At 41.5% G+C, this 22,266-nt stretch overlaps 1 protein-coding gene across 1 annotated transcript in view; it reads right to left on the minus strand.

The window, feature by feature from the left end:
• SLC28A3 (solute carrier family 28 member 3) overlaps positions 1 to 22,266 on the minus strand; it is a 70,592-nt gene that overhangs the window by 26,754 nt on the left and 21,572 nt on the right. Inside the window, exons 2-8 of the mRNA XM_075550719.1 lie at positions 15,755 to 15,850; positions 11,307 to 11,389; positions 8,173 to 8,264; positions 6,080 to 6,269; positions 4,642 to 4,786; positions 1,395 to 1,508; positions 723 to 800 (exon numbers count right to left, since the gene is read on the minus strand). Coding sequence (XP_075406834.1) covers positions 723 to 800; positions 1,395 to 1,508; positions 4,642 to 4,786; positions 6,080 to 6,269; positions 8,173 to 8,264; positions 11,307 to 11,389; positions 15,755 to 15,850 — 798 coding nt within the window. The remainder of the gene's footprint in view (positions 1 to 722; positions 801 to 1,394; positions 1,509 to 4,641; positions 4,787 to 6,079; positions 6,270 to 8,172; positions 8,265 to 11,306; positions 11,390 to 15,754; positions 15,851 to 22,266) is intronic.

A 22,266-nucleotide genomic window follows, 5' to 3' on the forward strand; every position in this document is an offset into this window, starting at 1 on the left:
GAGAAGCATGAGCAACCATTGGGGCTTTTTACTGTCAGATATATCATGTCCCCGCCACCCAGTCCCGTGACGTTCCAGATCCTGTTACCCCTGCCAGTGTTTCCTTTGGCAGATGGCCACGGGTGAGTGGATTTTTTAACTACCCCAGGCAAAGATACATATCCTCCCCAAGTGCAAAGAGGCTTCAAGAAGTTTGTGGGACAATTTCCAAGTGTTTTACTACTGTTTCTCCAAAAACTGTTTGAAGCCCTCACATATTAGAATATGTCTGTCCTCCTCCAGATTGTTCCTTTAATGCCAATTCACCAAACTAAAATGCGAACAGCCCCTGATTTCAGGTGAAACTTTGAAGAAAAAGGGTAGTGATATGTACTACACACCCGTGACATGGCAGGAAGCCCTATGCCTGTTTTTGGTCAGTGGAGCCCTGGGGGTGGCATGGAGAAGATCCCAGCTGCTAACCTAGGTTGGTGGTTAAAACATGAGCCACTCCCCAAGGCTGTCTGCTTCAACAAACATTAAAAACTCAAACTCACTGCCATCGGTCGAGTTGATGCTGACACTGCCTTTGAAATCTGATGAGACAATTCTCCTCTGTTCTACAGGCTCACTGTGTGTCGGAATTGATTCAGGGGCAATGGTTAGGTTCTACACAAGAGTCTACAAGAACTGCAAAGTTATGCAAAAGGCAGTGTCTATAAGGAAAAAGAGGCCGGGCTTACCTTGAATGCAAAGAAGTGATCTTTGTACTTCTCACCAAAGACAAAGGAAGCACCAGCATCAGAGTACTCTAGGAATGTCTAGGTCCAATAAAGAAAGAGAGCAGATCATTAAAACCATTGGCGTCAAGGCCAATGTCCTCAGAGCTCTTGAGATTCAGCAGTGGGTGGGGACCTGGAAAATTGGTTAGACAGACATGGAAGATTGCTTTTCTCAGGCATGGAGGTATATTATTGAAATATACCTGCAGAGATTTCCTGTTGTTTCTGGTATTCAGTCAGACTCCAAGGTGCTGAGTAAGCCTAGTGTGGTGATTTACTCCAGCAAGTCAAAGATGGCACTTGGAAGCAGTAGTTACCAGGAGATGAAAAGAAAGTTTATTTCTGCTTGCAGGACTATTCTAGAAGTGTGATGCCCTTGGGCAAGAGGAAGGGGGAAATAGGGATAGGGGAATGGCTTAGTGAAAATATGGGGGAGGGGCAGTAAAAATATTAATGAATAAGCTAAACAGATGAGCTCTTGCTATGTAAATAATATCGTTTGTTCAGCTCCGGCTATGGAATCAAAGTTTTGGCCAAATAAAAAAGACAAGTAAACCTGCCTGACAGGCTGAGAATTACATCCAAATGTTAAAACCATCATAAAAGCCAGGTGTTCTTTTAAGCCAGACTTACCTGAACTTGTTTGCCCAACCAATCAAAAGCCACAAATCCAGGGTTTGTTCTCAGAATTAAGAGTCCCAAAAGGAACTGTAACCCAATTCCCCAAAAAACAGGTCTCCAGTACACCTACGGCAAAGATCAAGAGAGACATTTTTTTGTTAGAACAAGATCAATGCTGAGAGGGGGGTACATGCTCAGATCACTGCTCCTGAAAGTAAATAAGTAGCCTGCAGTAAGCTCAGATTCAACCTTTTCAGGAAAACCAAATTAGCCATGAGCAGAGGACTACGACAGAATCCGTGAAATCCTTTCCCAGAGTCAACGGAATGTAGGCACAAGCAGTATTACTGGAAGACCAAGATTCCTCACCAAGAGCTCCATCTCCTTTCCTTCCTGTGGCACAGTGGGTTCTGAATTGGGTTTGAACTCACCAATCACTCTTGTAGGAAGATGAGAATTTCTGCGCCCACAAACATTTATAGCTCTAGAAACTACTGAGCAGCTCTCCTCTGTTCTGTAGGGCCTTCAAATATTGGAAAAATAGGAGCCCTCGTGGCACAGTGGATTACGTGAGGCTTTCTATTCCCACAAAAAGGTGGATCCTCAGAAACCACAGGGACAGTTCTACCCTATCCTGTACCTATACAGTCACTTTGAGTTGGAATTGACTTGATGGCAGGGGGATGCATCGGAAACGAATAAGATCTAAAACACTCAGGCTTGCACTTCAAAGCTGCCAGTCCCAGAGGGAATATGTGACCATTATATCATGATAAAGTAATGTAGACACAAAGAAGGAACTGGTCTTCCTTGTCATCCAGTAAATATAAGACACATGTAATTATTTCTGGAAATGGAGAAGCAGAAGATAATTTCTCTTTGTGTCCAAGGTTTGACAATCAGACAAGTAAATTAAGTGGAATGCAGTCCTGTGGAGTAGCTTACATTTCAGGGTGAAAGGAGCCAATTAACTCTGAAGCAGACCCAGCTGAGAGGAGAGGTAAGGGACAACCTGCTCTTATTGTTGGTACTGAGATGAGTGGCTTGCAAGGGATTGTGGGATTGTGCCACAGGAAACAATGGAGATGGTCAATGGAACAGAGCATCGAATTTGAATCATATCTGGTGACTGTGGTCTCTTAACAATATAGATTTTCTTGGGTCACACTTTTTGACGGTAAAACCTAGACTTCACTGTTGCTGAGTTGTCCATGTAATCTTCATGGCCTCAGAGTTTTTCAGTAGATAATTGGCTAGGGTTTGCAGAACAAAGATGAGAATTGGATTCAATGTGAGCAAAGTTGTTAAATGAAATTAACAACATGTTTGGAGTAAAAATGTCTGTATTACAAAATGAAAATTGGATAAACTGTAGAATTGAATGATATAATATTACATTACTTACTGGTCAGGGGAAATCTGGATCAAAGTGGATGGCCTTTGTGTGTGTGCCTGAACTTGATGTAGGGTACATGTACATGAACAGAAATTGGATTTGGCAAGGAAAGAATATCTCATAGGTTGTGTAAGTGGAAAATTACTGAGAATGAAAAATGTAAGGGTTGATACTGTGTAGGTTTGGGAAGACCGTTGTGGTGTTGAACACAGCTAACAAGCCCAGCACTATGGGAAAACTCAAGTGTATGAGTGGTTTTCTCGTTTCAAAAGAGGTGAAATGTCGAGTGATGACAAACCTCACTCTGCACATGCGGCAACTTCTGGAACGGATGAAAATGTCGACTTGTAGTGCATTTAGAGCTTGTTCCACCAGGTCAGACTGTTAATCAAGCTTTCTATTTAGAGGTTCTGAAAAGATTGCATAACAGTATAACAGTGTATGACAAAAAAAGGCCTGATTTGTGGCAGACTTGGTGGGGGGGAGGCCTTGTTTTGCTACCACAACAATGCACCTCCTCACACAACCATCTCAGTATGAGCCAATTTTTGGCAAAACAGTAGCATGCCTCTCTTGCTCCATGCAACTTACTCACCTGATCTTGCCCCCCTGCACCTTCTTTTTATATCCACAAATGAAGAGGGACATGAAAGGACAGCGATTTGATGACTTAGAAGTGGTGAAGAAAAAAAAACGAGATAGGTGCACATCTAAACAAATGGGTTTGAAAAATGCTTCCAAGAATGGAATTGCAGATTTGACAAATGTATTCAGCGTAATGGAGAGTACTTTGAAGGTGATAAGGTTGTATTGTAAAAGCAATTTAAATACATCGCGTTGAAAAATAATTTGTTCTTTTTTGGGGGGTTTCCCCCCATGTATGAAGAAGAATTTGGCATCAGAATCAGAGGAAGACTCATTAACAACCTGCAATATGCAGATGATACAACCTTGCTTGTTGAAAGCAAAGAGGGCTTGAATGAGATCAAAGACTTCTGTAGCGACTATACCGCAACATAAAGAAAACAACCCTCAAAAATGGACCAACAAACAACATCATGATAGATTATGGAGACAAAATGAAGTTGTCAAGGATTCAAGTTTATTTGGATCCATAATCAATACCCATGGAAGCAGCATTTAAGATATGAAACAACATATGGCATTTGGGAAATCTGCTGCAAAAGTCCTTTTCAGAGTGTTAAAAAGCCTATATGTCACTTTGAAGACTAAGTTGCTCCTGACCCACGTCATACTTCTTTTTTTGCCATACATTTTTAAAACGTCACATATGCATATAAAAACGAGGTGATGAATAAAGAAGGTTTACAAAGAATCAATGCCTTTGAATTATGGTGTTGGAAAAGAATAATGAATATACCATGAACAGCATAAGAACGAACAACTCCTCACTGGAAGAAACAAAGCCAGATGCTCCTTAGAAGGGAGGGTGGTGGGACTTCATCTCATGTATTTTGGATACGTTCACAGGAAGGATCGGCCTCCTGTAAAATGAGACTGCATTTGGTAAAGAAGTGGACCAGCAAAAAAGAGGGAGGCCCTCAAAGAGATGGACTGACATGGTGACCTCAGAAAATAAAGAGACTACCGAGGACAGCCCAGGACAGAGCGGTTTCCTTCTTGGTAACCAGGGTCAATGTGAGTCAGAATGGACTCAGCGTCACTCAGCAACAACACCAAGGTAAGACTAACATTGAAAATTATGGAGATTCTCTCACAAGAATTATTTTGAGCAAGTTATATGGGATAAGAAGAAAAAAAACCCAAACAAACAAACAAACAAACAAACAAACAAACAAACAAAACACAACAAAATTCCAAAATGTCCAGTTTCATACTTACTCTGTTGGGGTGCTTAGAAAATACAAATACCAGGAGAATATACATGATAAGGCCACCAAAAGACACCAGCTGCTGTTGGCCCAATTTGGCGGTGTCAAAGATCAGCCAGAAAATCACTGCCAGGATCAGGGAACTCCAAAGCACCCTAAGAGAATGCGAAAGGAGGCATTGACGTCATTGGTTGGCCTAACTTGAAAAAGGGAAACAAGCTTTCCTGGAGCGTACACTACTCAGCACTGTTAGCAACAGTGACATGCTTTGGCAGCAGGAAGCTGCAGTTCTCAGAATTGTACTACTACACACTCTTTTGTCGTGGTTACCAAGGCAAACAGCCAAAGAGTTAAGCAATGCATCTCCCTTGACCCAACATGGGATGTTTTCCTTTTCTCAGAACCGGGACACAAGTGTGTTGTGATAAGCTGTGCTTTACATTCGAACTGATCTCTGGAATTGAGGTCATGAACATATAACATAAAGTCAAGCAAACTTGTGTTTTAATGATTTCCACTACATGCTACTACGTAAGCTGAAAATGAAGGAATAAGTCATAAAGGAAAGACAGAACTGATTACATTCAAGAAGGACTTGTGTATGACAACAGAACTTAAAATATGCAAGTAAGAAGGTGGGGTCACCCGCATCCCCTGTCCAGCTACCAGGGATGACCGATACTCCATGCCATAGATACATGTAGAAGAAGATGGCTCCCCCCACCCCCCACCCACGTGTTCCAGAACTCTTGGACCTCAAGGCTATACAACACCCTCAGAGAGGAATAAAGGTGTTTGGAGAGACATAAACAGGCTGCCGTAGCATTAATTTTAACTCATGGTGACTCCATGTGAGTCAGAGTGGAACTGAGCTCCACTGGGTTTCCAAAGGCTGATTTTCTGGAAGCAGGTCACCAGGTGCCTCTGGGTGACTGTGAATCACCAGTCTTTTCGTTAGCAGATGTGTGTGTTCATTGCCTCACACGGGAACTTCACGTGGGATGAAATCCTTGCACTGCTCAATTTTCTTTTTTTTAATTTTTATTTATTTATTTTTTGTTTAGTTTTTTTTTTTGCTCAATTTTCTTAACAAGTACTTCTTTCAAATAATGTAAATATATTTTGTTTACTTATATTTAACAACTACTTCTGGATACACAAGTACATAGTTTTCTCTTTAATGTGGAAATTATTAAATTAATATCTTTGGGACATTTTATCACAGCTGCATTTGAAACCTGGAGGGGCAATTAAACACAATCATTGCCTTAATTTGGCCTCAATTTCCTGTTTATAAAATGAAGGCGTTACAAAATAAATTCTTTCTAGGCAGTTTTAGCTTCCATACCCTGTAGGTGGGGGAAACTAACAAAGAACCGATTTTTGGAAAAGTGCTGGAAAAAATTAAGATGCCTCTCCACTGGAATAAGAGAACCAAGTGCATTTACCACTTCAGCCAGAACCAATGCTGGTTCAGAAGTCTTCTTCCCGGAGATAGCAGCTCATCCAGCCGATCTTCATATTTAGCCATCAAGGAATCCCAGACAAGAAAGAAGATGACCAATGCAGTGATCACAAAGAGAGGAAGGGCTCTATGAAAATTCAGCACGCAAGCTGCAATCACCATTGCCAGGTAACCTGTGGGGAAACAAATGCAGGTACAGCATCACCGGCACAGCTGAAACATGCCCTGGAGCACCCATCTGCCAGTCACTCACTGGACTCGCAAAGAGAGGGGTAATAAAAAGCACAGTGAATGCAGAAGTACTCTTGCCAGGGGTATTAGCACTGCTGACTAATTGATTTGGTATTTGGTGTGTGTGTATTTGCCTTTAAAGAAAGTCTCCAATATTCTCACAATGAATGCTAGAAAGGCAGGGGTGAAGTCTTTTTCTTATAAAACCTTTGGAGTTCTTGAGTTATGATGCTCTGTCACTGGGCCTGGCAGCCAGCCTTAGCAAGTGAGCAACTGCCTGGGAAAGGCACATATTTAAGCAGCCACTAGTCAAGGGAGAATGGTTTTTTGATTTGTGGTTCAGGTTTGGCCTAAACTTGAGTCAGGTAATACAAGGGGGCTTCCAAAAGTTTTGTGGGAAAATTCTATTTTATTCTCTGTCCCACAGATGAATTTCCAAGGGGGAAGAATAGGAACAATTACCAAGGCGGTGCTTTCAAAGAAGAGATTCTGGGATAATAAGAAAAATAGGGTCTCTTTATGGGAGGTCAACATTCAATGAACCAGCTAAGTTATATATATTACCACACACAACCCACCGAAGTCCCTCACCTTGAGCAAGGGTTAATGGTACACTCTGGTCCACGGGTGAACCTTTCCCTGCCACTTGTTTTTGTAAATAAAATTATACTGGAAAATATCCAAAGCAAGTGATTCATGCATTGCACTGGCTCTTTGGCTGCTTTCACCTACATTTGCAGAATGTGTAGTTTCCATCTTTTGGTCAATAAGGCCTAAGTTTAAAAAAAAGCAATGTCGCCCCCTGTTTTGGATGTCTAGGAAGTTTGTGGGGTTCAGAAGCCTGGATCATGTTTGTGGACCCTGGCGGTAGTGTTTACGCCTTCAGTGTTCTTGAATGTAGGCTCTGAACCCCTTTGTTTGGAGGGAGAGAAACAAACAAACAAGAGGCATGTTCATCTGGTAAGAGAGCACTGTCTTGGTGGAGTTACTGTGTCTGCTAATTGAAAGGGTGGAGGTCAGAGGCCACCTGGAGACACCTCAGAAGAAAGGTGTGGTGTCTTCTTGCGCACTGGCACCCAGTGGAGCCGCAGGGTGCACAGCTGTGCTCTGAAACACATGGAGGCTGCATGAGTTGGAGGCGACTTGGTGACCCCCGTTTGTGATCCTGCCTTCAAGGCAAGAGAAGCAGGTGGGATGCTCCTAGCTTCTTCTTTATGTTTTTAAAATAGCATCATACATCAATTGTTCACATTCCCCTTGACACTTAGTTTTTTTGCCTTATGGTTAACACCATGCTTCCTTAGAAAAAGAAAAGTAAAGAAAACTAACCAAATCCCCGCCCCCCCCTCCCCAAACTCACTGCCATTGAGTCCACTGTAACTCATAGCAACCCTATTGGACAGAGTAGAACTGCCCCTTTGGTTTGGATTTCCAGGCACAGAAAACCATCTGGGAGGTGCAAACTGCCACCTTGTAACCACAGTGCCACCAGAGTGATTCCAAGTCTTCAAGCCACTTAAACATTATTTATTTTCTGAATTTGCATGAACTAATCCACCCTCTCACATTTACATTACCGTAACCACCTCTATATGAGATACGAGGGTAGATAATTCAGAAAAAGTGGCTGCTAGTTTATAATTAGGATAAAAAGAATGAGTTGCCTAGGTATCTCATGCAGAGACCCAAGACCCAGGGTCTTTGTGACTACCCCTCCTCTTTCCTTCCATAGCCCATTGAGATCTGGGAGGAGGGGAGGTTTAGCATCTTTCCACTCAAAGCTAACTAATCTTTGGGAGATTCCCAAAGAGAGACATGGGTTTTCCCATTCCCTTTTTTTCTCACCTGCTACTAAAATGCCCCAGAAGATATTCTTAAGAGTGGTTCTGTGTTTCTTATAAACTCCACAAATGGCATCATATTTCTTTCCCAGATACCTGCAACAACATAAAAGCAAAATAGCCGACAGAAGTAAATTCCTAAAACAAAAACAAATGGGCTAATTAAGGCTTGGTTTGATGGTTGCCTTTGGAAAACACACCACACAAATTCATGAAATGCTATGCTCTACAAAATAGCAATGGGAAGGGCTCATTTCTATTTTAGAATACATTTTGGTCAACATTATTGAATGAGCAAGTCAAGCCCAGAGGTGGGTAGAAGGTCTGAAAACGTGCTTCTAGGAAAAGAGCAGGGGAGATGAATAACTAGTAAAAAGCTGAAGAGGAATTACAGGAGAATATGGTTTCTATTTCATTAGGGTTATAAAATTTTTATTAAAAAAATTAACAAACTTGGTCATCCCCTTGAGTCCATGAAATTCTGGCAAGTTGGTGCCTCCCTGTCCTTGATCAGCTTCTTACATTTAAGCTGAGTGCCTGCAATGCAAAGTGAGGCTTTGTGGATGTGAGGGCTTTTCACCACTGGGTTGAAAAATGTCTTTTTGTTGGCATGTTCTCACTTCCATCAGGGACTTCGTTACAGGGTTGATGAGTCCGCACGTGAGCAATAGCACTGCTTTTCTCCTAGGTTCAGTAATGTTCATAGCCACCAGTCATAAGTTTGAAGAGGGCCTGTCTTACACTTAAGATGTTCCTGGTCCCCTACACACCTGCACTGAAACTTGCCTACCTTGTAGGTTGTCTTAATCTTCATTGCCACCTCTGACACAAGTTTCGACTTCCCCTAATGAAAGGGATCTACTTGCTCATTTAGTCTTTGCACCGCCAAGTTAACATTTCTCTAACAACCACTTCTCATTTCATTTCGATGCCTCCCAGTCGCCAGGATTTGATCCAGCCTGTAGCTGGGAGACATCGTCTCTGCTGGTTAATGTCCCCACTTTCCTTCCTCTTGGGCGATCATGGAGACATATCCAAATCTTCACATTCCAGGGCCCATCTCTAGAACCTAGCTTCTATGAAGCCTTCTACAATCTCCTTGGACCGAAGCATTCTTTTGCTCTTTCCTTATCTTGTTTGATTGTGTTTTGTTATGAACCCGTGACTGATAATAACCTCCTGAAAAAGAGGTACCTGTAAGCCTCAGAGAACCAGGAGTAGAACGTTGGCCACGAAGGTGCTTAACATTGATTGAGTCGATGAATGAAACGGGAGGATATCTCACTTATCTTGGACAGTACTTTGCAACTGTTATTGCGCTCTCTTGTGGGTTCTGGAGTCCACATAACCCATGATAATCATCATTAAACAAAAACAAAGCATAACAAAAAAACAAGCTTCCTTCCATTGAGTCAATGTTGACTCACAGCAACCCTACTGGACAGAGTAGAACTGCCCCAGTGAGTTTCTGAGACTAATTGTTTGTGGGAGCAGAAAGCCCATCTTTCTCTCGCATTAAACAAAAAGGAAACATTAGCATGTATCACATATAGCAATGAAAAGTATTGTTTCTGAAAAGTTTCATTGTTATTTTTTTGAGTATTGACAATTAGAAATACTATAGTAGAAGATATTGGAGGCAAGAACATGTAGTGAAGATTAAATTTTTCATGGTTCAATGTAGGAAAAATGAATTTTGCTTTATCCTATTACTGATTCATATTAAAAATACCAAGGGGAGAGGGTGATATTTAATAGAGCACGTCTATTAGGTTGTAATTACTAGATTTTTAAATTGCAGCAAATATGTGCAGTCCATTATTGCAATTGGACTCTGGATAAAGTGACAGGAAAGAGACATTTGGACTATTTAGTTATCAAGAGTGAGCAATTCCCTACCGCCTGGTGGTTGTTTAGGTCTCATGAGCTAAGTGTAACCTGAGTACCTCTGGCCACCCCAGGGGTTTCTCAGCCTCCAGTGTCCTTCTGAGACTCATGAAGGATGAAATCGAACTCAGGTTTCTGAGGTGGTCGGTAGTCCTGATAATGTCGATGCAACAAGAGCCACAACCCAATTCTACAAAAGTACTTCAGAGAAGTGGAAACTTAAATAAAACTTAAATAGAAATTTAAAAATAGGACCAATTCTGTAGTGTTATGGTAGAATCCCAGATAATATTGGATTAGGATTTGTAGAATCTGAATTTATAATGTAATTCTACTTGTGGGTAAGTCCTTCCCTGAGTTCATTTTCCCTGGTCAGACAAAAAGACATAATCTTGTCTTTCTTACTCCTGGTGTTGTAAGGACTTGGAGGGTATTATGGATGGAATTGTGTCCCTGCACTATAGATATGATGAAGTACTGTAAATATGATCCTGTTTGGAAATAGAATTTTTCTTTTGTTATGTCATTGAGGTTATACCAGAGTAGGGTGGGCTCTAAATTTGGTCCCTTCTGGTTAATGTTTTGTACAAAGAGCAGAATAAATACAAAGACACACAGGGAGAAGACACATACCATGTGACGATTTCGCTACAAGCCAAGGAATGCCAAGGTATGCCTGGGACTTCCATGAAGACTTTCTGAGAGCTGGTGCTGATTTGGACTTCTAATCTCCCCAACTGTGAGACACTATATTTCTCTTCTTTAAGCTACCCTTTGTGAGATTCATCTTTGTTACAGTAGCACTCGGTAACTAAGACTGGGTGCTTTTAGGAGACAACAAGGTAAGAAGATCCTTTTCTTGGGATGTAAGGTGAATTGAATTTTGAGAAACTAACTGCTTATTGATTAGCATTAAGAAGATTAATTCATTGAGATGATTAATTTACTACTTCTGCATGGACTGGAGCAATTACTGGGTACTTTACACTTTTAATTAGGGACTGTCCTGGGTAAAGTGAAATCTTGCATCTTGGCTTCCCAGGATATTAGTGGCCTGAATTGGCCATATCATTTGTCCCAGAGCTTCACTATTTTTTTCTGAAAATGGCATTGGTTAGATAGTGGGAAGGGAGATTGGTGGCGGTAATCATCTCTAATAAATCATAATTAATGTTAAAAATTAGGAAAGGATAAAGTGGCAAAATCGAATAGAAGGTTGGTGTGGTTCTGTCTCTGGTGTAAAAACCATACCCTTTAGGATGCACATCTTCATTGTCTTCTATATTCTCTATGTCTTTTGGAGAATCTTGTTCAACGTTGATACACTCCTCCCCCTGGAAATGGAACATTAGAACAAAGATGGTGTAGTAGTTACATAATCTGGTGTCAACTTGAGACTATTAAGACCGAACGGGTGGAGTTTAGCCTGTCAATCAGGTCACAGTTTGATGACCTCATTTGGAAGCACTATGGAGATAAATAGCTCACTGGAGGCCAGACCCACAGTCTCTGCTTTGTCTTCCTGCTGACAAGACACATGGAGCTATGCGGATGGAGCTAGAGCCCTGGAGCGGGAAGCACCATGTGGCTACCATTCCAGTGCTGATTCCAGCGCCACTGGATTCACAAGACTTTCTACCACTGGCCTGAGATCTTCCTGCATTCAGCATCACTGCCTGTGTTGTGTGAGTCTGGAGAGGAATTTATAGACTGGTAACAGGCATATGGGCTAATATCAGGCTTATGGACTTGATGTAGACTGGGCTGGGATGTTTTCTCATATAAAGCTCTTTCTTGTATACATTTGAGTGTCTATGAATTTGTTTGTATAGTTAACTCGACTAACACAGATGGAAAAATGAAAATTCTGGGCAAAATGTACTCCAAACTCCTATGCTTAGAATGCTGACAAAGATAGTTCAAAATAGTCTTTAAAATAAGATCGTTCTTCCTACCTGCTGCACACGTAGTTCCCCCTTGTGGTTAAGTGCTGTCACGTCATTCTGACTCACAGCAACCCCTATGTACAGGAGAGCAAAACACTGCTTGGTCCTGCACCATCCCCCCAATTGTTCTTACGTTTGAGCCCATTGTTGCAGCTACTGTGTTAATTTAGCTTATAATCATAAACGTTCAGCATCACATTTATCTCCTCATTTCCTTCCAAAGAAGCCAATGGTATTTTCTTTCAGGAATAGGCTCATATTTTTGCCTTTTGTTCCTGTCTTTACTGTCATCATTCAACACTAACTCTCTTTCCAGGCAAGTGCTAAAGTAAGTTAATAGCAGGGGCCATATAAATCTCCCTTTATGTTCTGCCAGCAACTGTTTTGAAAGGACAAGATTAAAACTGGTTGTATTTTCTGGCTGTACACAGCTTTGTCTGCAGATATGACCACTAGCTCAGCACCCTCAAGGCCCAATACACACCTCACTGGAGCCTACAGTCCTATTGTCAGTGGTCTAAGGAGAACTATTTCCTTTGTTTTGATAGCAAGAGATCTAATGACTTGCATGAGTTATATGCATGGACCTCCGCTCTGAGTCATCTTTCTAGGTGAAGTTTGAGCTCTCCAGTATCCAGAACCCATGTTGCTCGCAGGATGACACAGATGACATCCTATTGCCTCCATTTTCCGATAATATTTCAAACAACCTTTTGCAACACTGTGAGCAACAAGAGGAGATCCCAGAGAGGAAAATATCTATATCTATCTATATGTATTTGTATTGTAACGCTGAACATGTTCTAAGAGGCATAATACCAAATCTCAGCTTTTCAATTTTGGCAGCTCCAATGTGACTTTTGATCCACTTTACTGAACATAAAAATTTAGTGTTATAAGGCTTTTGAGTGGAAAGGATTCTCATCTAGTCCATTGATGTCAAACTCTGTTATGCTTCTGACTCAGCTACTTTCTTTTTCCTGAGCTGAACTCAAGGAACCAAGAAAGTAGAGGACAATGCACCAGAAGATAGCTGAGCCCACGCTTTACCTTCTAGGGACAGGGTAGAGATGTGAGTTAAAAATGTCTTGCATGTAATATCTAGCATGACCAATAGTTTGGCTTCTGTTCAGTTTAGATCAGTGCTTTCCAAAGTGGATGATACTCCTACCTGGGGAAGCACTGGAACAATTCAAGGAACCTGGAAAAGCAGATAGCTATGCTTTATCCTGGATTATGGGCTACAGTACAAATGTTTTTAATTGCCAGTGGAGCACTAAGTAATTTTTTTTAATGAAAAGGGGAGGTAGACCAAATAAGTTTGGGAAACTATTAATTAGATGATTTATTATTGTTTGATAGTGAAATTGCCCCAAATTACCTGCTATCTATGGGATGTCTGGGAGAAAGAACTTTCTTCTGTAAAGAGCTACAGTCTCAGAAACAACAAGGACAGTTCTACCCTGTCCTGCAGGGTCACTATGAGTTGGAAGCAACTCAATGGCGGTGAATGATGGGATGTCTAGCACTATTATTGATTACTCTTTTGTTTACTGCACAGCAGTTAGTCACATGAACACTTTTTATAATAAGCTAATTGAGATAGCTGCCAAAGAACATGTATACCATGATTCCCAACACAGGTAATATGCATGTGGGTATATGTTTGCATGAAAATAATGGAAGATGGTATTCCAAGATGTTGAATGCTTATTTTTATTTCCCCCAGGTAATTTGTTGTTTTATGCATTATACTACTGTAAAATTGTCCAACATTTCTACCAGTTATTCTTTTATAAAGCAGCCTTGGTGGTGGTGTGGGTTAGGCAGTGAGCTTCTAACTGCAGGTCAGAAGTTCAAAAACCCGCCAACTGCTCGATGAAAGATGAGGCTGTCTGGCCCTTAACGATTTAGACTTGGAAACCCTATGCTGCTGCTTCTAGGCACCACGGAGTTGGTTCTGACCCCCAGGGACCCGATGCACAACAGAACAAAACACCGCTCGACGCTGCATCAGCTTCACAATTGTTCTTTTGCCCAAGCCCATTGGTGCAGCCACTGTGCCAATCCACCTCCTTAAGGGACGTCTTCTTTTTCGTTGCCCCTGCACTTTAGCGAGCATGATGTCCTCCTCCAGGGACGGTTCTCTCTGGTAACATGCCCAAAGTATTTAAGACGTAGCCTTGCCATCCTTTCCTCTCAGGACCACTCTAGCCCTCTTCCAAGACAGATCAGTTTGTCCTTTTAGCAGTCATGGCACCTTCACTACTCTTCTCCAGCACCACAGTTCAAATGGTCTTCTTTACTCAGTGTCCAGCTTTCACATGTGTATGAGGCAATGAAAATTACCATGTGTTGGGCAGGTTCACCTTAGTCCTCAAAGTACCATCCTTGATTTTCAGTTTCCTAAAGAGGTCTTGTGCAACACATTTACCCAGTGCAACATTTTTTGATCTCATGACTGCTGCTTCCATGAGCATTGATTTGGATCCCCGCAAGATGAAATCCTTGACAATTTCCACCTCTTCTCCAATATCACTTGCTGATGAAGATCAAGGATGGTAGCCTTCAGCATAGATTACAAGTCAATGTAAGGAAGAATAACATCCTCACAACTGGACCAATAGGTAACATCATGATAAATAGAAACTTGATGACATTGGTTTGGTTTTGGTAATCTTGTATAATGTGAAAACTTCCCCCCCCCCCCGAAAGGACACAAACTCCCCACAATGAATAGCAAATACAAGGCATTCAGAATTGCTTGTTAAAGGATGATTTGCTCATTTTTCATTCTGCAGATGGAATCGTACCCATAACTTAGACAAGTGGCACTGTGTGGGTAGAGATGAGATGGCAGAGGATATTGTTCCCCCAGGGACAACTAAGGAGCCCTCGCGAATCTAAGGAGTCGTGGAACACAAGTTTAGAACCACGTCTTGGAGTCTTCTCTTGTCTGACACTTCACATGCTTTTGTTATTTTGATACTTTTTACTTTGCAATGAGCTTGAGATCTGTCCCAGGGCAGTGCCAGAGAAAGCCTTCCCATCCGGAAACTGATCTATAAAACCCAGACCTTGTGGGGTCCTGGTTTACAACTGCCGGCACCAGCACCATGATAGGCCATATAAAACCAAAGTCTGGGGCAGGCTTGAGCTCTAATTTCAGATTCCTGGACATGGAAGTAATTCTGTCAGAGAAGGCATCACCTGTCCCAGACTGACCAGTAGGGAGCAGCGACCACCATCCCCCAATTGACCAGTCAAGAGAATATAGCGCGGAACTACTCTCCAACCACCACTGGACAACACTGATGCCAGAAGTTTTCTCCAATAAGTTTAAAGAACAGCAACACAGGACTGCCCCCCGCCCCTGGCCCCATAAAAGTCCAGGGAACAAAGAACTCGGGGCTGATTCCCTTCTGGACGCAAGGTCCCGCTGCGCAGGGCAGCGTAGGGGAAAAGGCCCTAGCTCAAGCTAGCAAATAAAACTCCTTTTGTGGTGTTTGCATCTCAACTGGTAATAATTCTTCCGTGCGCCCAAGGTGAGCTCGCGTTCCCTTCCCCAATCTAACAACCTCTTCATCTGAGCATGTGTTTTCTTCACGTTTCTGACTTACAAACGCTAATTGCTATTTAACTCATTCCTCCGTGTGCGACTGTGAGCATGCTTCCCGTTCCTGCTGTTTTTGGGTGCAGGCAGCGCAGCGGGTTCTGTGGTTTACGCCTCTACTCACGGCGATGCAGTCGCACCTGCTTAGGGTCCCCAGAATCTCTCTTTCGCACAGCTCTGCTCCTTCGTGCATCATTCCCTGGTGTGTTTCGGTTTTCAGGATTGTCTTCCTCATTCTAAGGTAAAGAAGAAATTGCAAAAATAAAATGTCAGAACAAAGAAAACCAGAGCAATACAAAACAAATAAAAACTCATTCCATGCATGAGACAAAGGACAAGCAAAGACGAGAAGTTCCTCATTCAAGTAGTAGCTAATGGCTCTTGGGCTCATGAACAAACACAAATGCGTTTTGTTCTGGTAGAGAAGGCTTGTGCAGGCCAACTTGAGGGCACTTGCCCTTCCCTGTCCTAGAAAGGGTTTCCAGGAGGTGGAGTAGAGGTCCATAATGAAGTTTGTTTGCCTTGTGTTTTTAAGCCACATAATGTTGCCCATGGGGTCACACTGAGGCAGATCTGGTTTGATTAGCAACTACCAGCACCAATAAAAGGCCATGTAACTTTTTGTAAGTGGAGACTCCTTTCGAGCGCACCTCGGAGGTTTTCACCTAGTAAAACTCAATGTAGAAAGCAAAATACAGGATGCCTCATTTCAGGCTGGATAGCTTCATCCTTTGCTGCTGGATTGGGACATGCTGGAAATGTGTTTCTTTCATTTAAAGCAAGTTCTGGTAGTAAAGATTAGAAATCAGACGGCTTCTTTCGTAATGCCGCCTCGGGGTTATTTTAGGGAACTGGGTAAAGTTCGCTGTTGGCGGGGTTCCTGAGTCCCCAGCTGCTGTTTCCAGATACGGCAGAAATTTCGTTCATTTCTTTGATCTCTTTTGGGCTCTACTCTTTCTCCCTCTGCAGGATAGAGATGGGGCTTTCTATCCCCCCAAAGAGCAACAGTGTTGGAAGCCCACAGGGCAGTTCTACCCTGTCCTATAGCATTAGTGAGTTGGCACAGACTCGATGGCAGTGAGTGAGTGGCTCTTGCTCCATTGCATTGCAAGTGTGTTAGTGGAAGCTTGCCTATTGAAAGGGCTTTGACCAGATTTAGAAGAGAAGCTTGGTGAGCCCTGAAAACCAGTCCATGAAAACCCCGTGGATCGCAGTGGTTCAGGCCACAAATGACCACTCAGAGAGACCGGACAGTATATTGTTTGTCTGTTCTTGGGTTGGCATGACAGCAGCTGCCAACAAAACTCAAATGAGGCACCATGAAATGAGGGTGTTCCTATACCCTTGTAATGTAATGCCTCCTGTTATCCCCATTATCTGTAGGATTAATTATCTTGAATGAATTAGCTATTTTAATGTTGTACTAGTGCTAATTACACCCAACGATGCAGTACCTCTGGGTACTTGATGTAAGAAGATAGTGTGTATGTGCACATGATGAAAAAACATGTAGAGACTATAGATACGAGTCACACATACACCATATACATATATGTACACACACATATAAACACACATATGTAGGGGTTTCAAAAATGCTACTATCTTTTAACTCCACTTTTAACAAACTTTTAGAAGTCATATTATGGATTTGCTGGTGAATACCTAGAGATTCATTTATTCTCTTCCCACCTTTGGAAATGCCGGCATTTTCACTCATATAAAGTTAAACATAAAATTAAGCATGTTTGTAGACAAGCAGGACACAGCTCTTCTACATCACGTGTGATAAAGATCTAGTCTCTTTATCCATTAAATGCAGTTCCAAGGATCTGGTGATTTTACACTTCCTTCCAGAACCCTGACTGATATTACCTGGCTCCATTATTGAACTTCAGCTTCTTGGTGCTGATGATTCCTGCCACCTGGTGGCAGAATCTGGAATTTACTTGAGGGACAGGTTTTGTGTGTGTGTGTGTGTGTGTGTGTGCGTATTTATCTACTCATGCACACTTGGTGGTGGGGCAGAAGAGTGGACACTCCTTCAAGTTGCAGCAAGAGCATCTATCAATGGTTCAGCTTGTGTGACTTCACCATTTCACTCCCGTCCTTTCAGGAAGAACAATGTCTCCTAATTGAGCATTTCCAACAGAAACAATGAGGTGGTGTGGGTTGTTGACTGGTGCCTAAAAGGGGCCCTTACGATATTTGTTTCTTGACTTCTTCTCAGATTGGAATCTTTGTAATTCACCAAGCAAATTCAATTGCCATCAAGTGGATCCTGACTCACAGCCACTCCTGAGACAGGGTAGACCTGCTCCTGTGCATTTCTGCAGCTGCGCATGGGAGTAGGAGCAGAAAACCACTTCTTCTGATGGAACAGCTATTGGGTTTGAGCCACTGACCTCGAGGTGAGCAGCTCCATGCATAATCTACAAAACCACCAGGGCGTCCTTACATAATCACCAAAGTCATTGCCATCGAGCTGACTTCAACTCAGTGACCCGACATTGGGTTTCCCAGGCTGCAGATCACTGTAGGCACAGATAGCCTCAATTTTCTCCCATACAGCAGCTGGTAGTCCGTTTTGACCATTGACTTTGCAGTCAGCAATCCAATGCTTACCCTGTAGTGTCACGAGGGCTCCTCCATTTTATTAGAGGGGGTCGTAATTACCTTTTAGCCTGTTATCTCTAGCCTAGAATTCTAGAAATCAGATTTCTAGATACTTTATACACTTACTACTATGACTGTGTTCTCATCCCCATTGCTCTGTGGAAGGGTAAGAACACTTGTGGCTGTTGTACATAAGTATTTCAAGGCAGTTTATAGCATCTGATACCCAGCTTCTATAGAAAATTGCATAATTTTCTTCTTGTGCAGACTAGGAGAAATCAAAAGAAGGAATATTAAAACATGTGATTGTTCTTAGGATGATATTTAATTAGGATTACAATCGGAATGTTCCATGAATTCCATGGGAAAAACCCCTACTTGTTAAAATGATTTTTGAAAACTTTACGTGTGCTTTTGGGCAGGCTGGCGTTCTGAAGTGGAAAACAAGTTCTTCTTGGTTTCATGATTATTCAACTGAAACTTCAATAATAAACTTGTGACTAATTGTAAAATTTAACCAAACATAAAGATTTCCTTTTAGTTCCTTAGATTTCCACATAAAATCACCCTGAGAAACCCAGTGATTCAGAGGATATAGTAATTCTACTTTGTGCGGACTGGTCTGAACAGTGGCTCCTCAATATAACTCTCTCCTTGTTAATTTAATTATCTTTAAAAAATCATTTTATTGGGGGCTCTTACAGCTCTTATAACATCCCATACATCAATTGAACCAAGCATATTTGTTCATAGTTGCTATCATCTTTTCCAAAACATTTTCTACTTGAGCCCTTGGTATAAGCTCCTATTTTTGCACTTCCCTCTACCAACCCTCCCACCCTTGCAAAACGCTCTACTTTTTAATCCTCACAGCATTCTGGAAGTTCTTCTTTGATGATTTTCATGGACTTACTTTGGGAAATAGAATGTTGGGTCTTTTCCCCTAGTTTGTCTTAGTCTGAAAGCTGTTAAGCATTATAAAAACATGCAAAACATCCACTAACAGATGGGTGAAGACTGTGCATGAGTCACACTGGTGGGGAATTGAATGGCATTTCCTGAAGAAAAAGCTAGAATTCTACTAAACAACCATCAATGCCTTCTTCTTTACAGTACCAACAGTCACCTGATAGAGTACATATAGGATAAAGATCAAATTATGTGAGATTGAACATTTCACTTACGGTTTAATATTTTAACCCTCAGAGGCCTAAATGAAGTTATTAAAAACACACCTCCAACCTATGTGACTTGTCTGAGCTTTGTCAAATGATATAACTTTTCTATAGCCATTTTCTGAAGGTGAAATAGATGAGAACAACTGTATCAAATCATAATTTTAAATTCCAAGAAACCACCACCCAGAAAAATGAAAAACCAAACACTGATATGGAGTCCATGAGAACTCATAGTGACTCTATAAGACAGCATAGAGCTGCCTTAAAAAAAAAAAAGAACTGCCATCAAGGGTTTCTGAGACAGTGACTTGACAGAGTAAAAACCCTCATCTTTCCCCCATGGAGCAGTGGGTGTTTTTGAACGACTCATCTTGTTACCAGCTCACTGCATAACCACTATGGCACCAATTCTCCTGTTACAATTTCAATATACCATATAAGTAAATGAAAGGAAGTGGGATCAACATAAACCCTTGACCTTAGGACCACTGCATTTTAGAATATTGTATTGCACTGTGATTAAAGCATGGGTTCTCCCCAAAACTATTGTTCAGAAATAACCTTTAAGCCTTAAAATAAAAAATATATACCCTGAAATCTTACTTAAATAAAATAATAGTTTGGCTTAATCTGCAAAGATTGTTTGCTTTGAGCATTGCACTTTTTGAAGAGCTATATGGGGTTACATTGACAGCACTGGAGCGACTAGAGCAGTGGTTCCCAACCTTCCTAATGCCTCTTCCCTTAAAACAGTTCCTCATATTGTGGTGACTCCCAACCATAAAATTATTTTCACTGCTACTCTAATTTTGCTACTGCTATGGATCATAATATAAATATCTGATATGCAGGATGTATTTTCATTGTTACAAATTTAACATAATTAAAGCATAGTGATTGATCACAAAAAAATATGTAATTCTATATTGTGAAATATTTAGTTCTAATTATAAATAAATGAAATTTTCTTGAAGCATGGTGTAGCATGGGTAACAGTCTTCAACCGGGTACTCATATGTGGGCCTGTCTGCATGTGGGCCTATCTGCATCTGGAGACGGATAGAGGAGCGGTTTCTTGGTTTCTAAGACAATAGGAAATATGTGTTTTCTGATGGTTAGGCAGCTCCTGTGAAAGGGTGGTTCGATTCCCAAAGGAGTCTCGCCCCACATGTTGAGAACCGCTGGATTAGAGAGTAAATCTAGGGAACTGTACATGTAGAAATATTTGAATTGACATCTGTTCTGTTGTTTATATTCCCAACAACAACAAAAGCAATAACTTTTAAAAAATGTTTGGGTTTCTAGGTCATCAACCAAACAGACAGACAGACAGACAAACAAACAAACAACAGCCCTCAAACCAAATCCCTTGCTGTAGAATCAGTTCCAGTGACTCATCTCATTGTCATTGGGTCAATGCTGACTCATAGGGATTCCCTGTCTGTTTCTGAGACTGTGCACAGGAATAGAAAATCCAGTCTTTGTCTCCTGGAGTTGCTAGTGATTTTGAAATGCTTACCATGCAGATCACAAACCAACTCTTAACCACGACACCACCAGGGCTCATGGTGGCTCTATATGACAGAGTAGAACTGCCCGACTCACAAGGTTTCCAAGGCTGTAACTTTTATGGAAGCAACATTTTTCTCCCGTCCAGTGGCTATTGGGTTTGAACTGCTGACCTTTCAGTTAGCAGGTAAGCATTTAACCATTGCATCAACAGGGTTCCTCCATGGTGATATCTGGTTCAAATACAAGCTGAATTTCCTGAGACCTCCTACTTTATCATATGAGAATGACAATATCACACAAGCTCCTGACTTCCAAACCAACCAATATATTGTGGATCATGGAGATGATCCATTAAACATTCACAGCCACGTTGTTTCTTCTCAACCATTGCCCTCCCTTCAGTGTGCTGTCCTTTGTCTCACTTCCTCTGGTGTTGCTGTTTTTAGCCCCCCCTTCTGTCCTAACTCCTTAAATAAATTCTGCCCTTTTTTGGTCTTAAGTGATTGATTATTTTAAGGTGTGCATACTAATTTTTGAAATTTCAAAAATTCAGCTAGAACATCCTTTACCAGAAAACCATCTTCCTACCATTGAAGAGTAAGAAAGCGGGGGTGGGGTGGATGGTGGGGGATAAAGTAAGCAAGAAAATAATCCTTTTGAGTCTATTGGTTGAAAGTAAGATTCTTCTTAGTTTTACTTCCTTCTTTGAATTTTTCTTCACAGGTGAATTCCCTGTCTGTCTGAAGGGATCAAATTTAGACCGCAAGCCGAATAAAGATTGTCTTTGTTTACAATAGTGCTTTTACTCTGGGCTCACAGGCTAGAGGTGGGAAGACTTTTTCCTGTAACACACCCCATCCTAAATTAAAGTTCGTGGGACACCATGCAATACTTAATTGAGACACTAGATGTCAGTAATTGTACCTTATCTAGATTTTTTTCCCCTTTATTTTTAAAATAATATTTTACTGTGTTTTGGATGAAGATTTACAGAACAGTCTACGTTCCCATTCAGTAACTTCTACACAAGTTCTCCAGTGACAGTGGTTACACATCTCATAATGTGTGAACAGGTTATTATCTCAGTTCTAGTTACTTTTCCATTAAACCCACTGAACCACTTACATTCTTATTTTTATTTAAGAATAATTGTGAGCACTCTGGTCTTGAGTAGGTGATTTTCTATGAAAGGGGCATATGTTTTGCTTCTGAAAACTTTTCCTTACATGGAAGGTATTACAGCCACCTACATGTGGAAGCCAGCTGTTCTCCAGCCTGATTACGCAGAGGTGCATTTCATGCCAAAGCCTGAGTCATCGACATACCTTACCATTTGGAGAGGTTAT

This window comes from Tenrec ecaudatus, chromosome 5 (genome assembly GCF_050624435.1).
Source record: "Tenrec ecaudatus isolate mTenEca1 chromosome 5, mTenEca1.hap1, whole genome shotgun sequence".
NCBI lineage: Eukaryota > Metazoa > Chordata > Mammalia > Afrosoricida > Tenrecidae > Tenrec > Tenrec ecaudatus.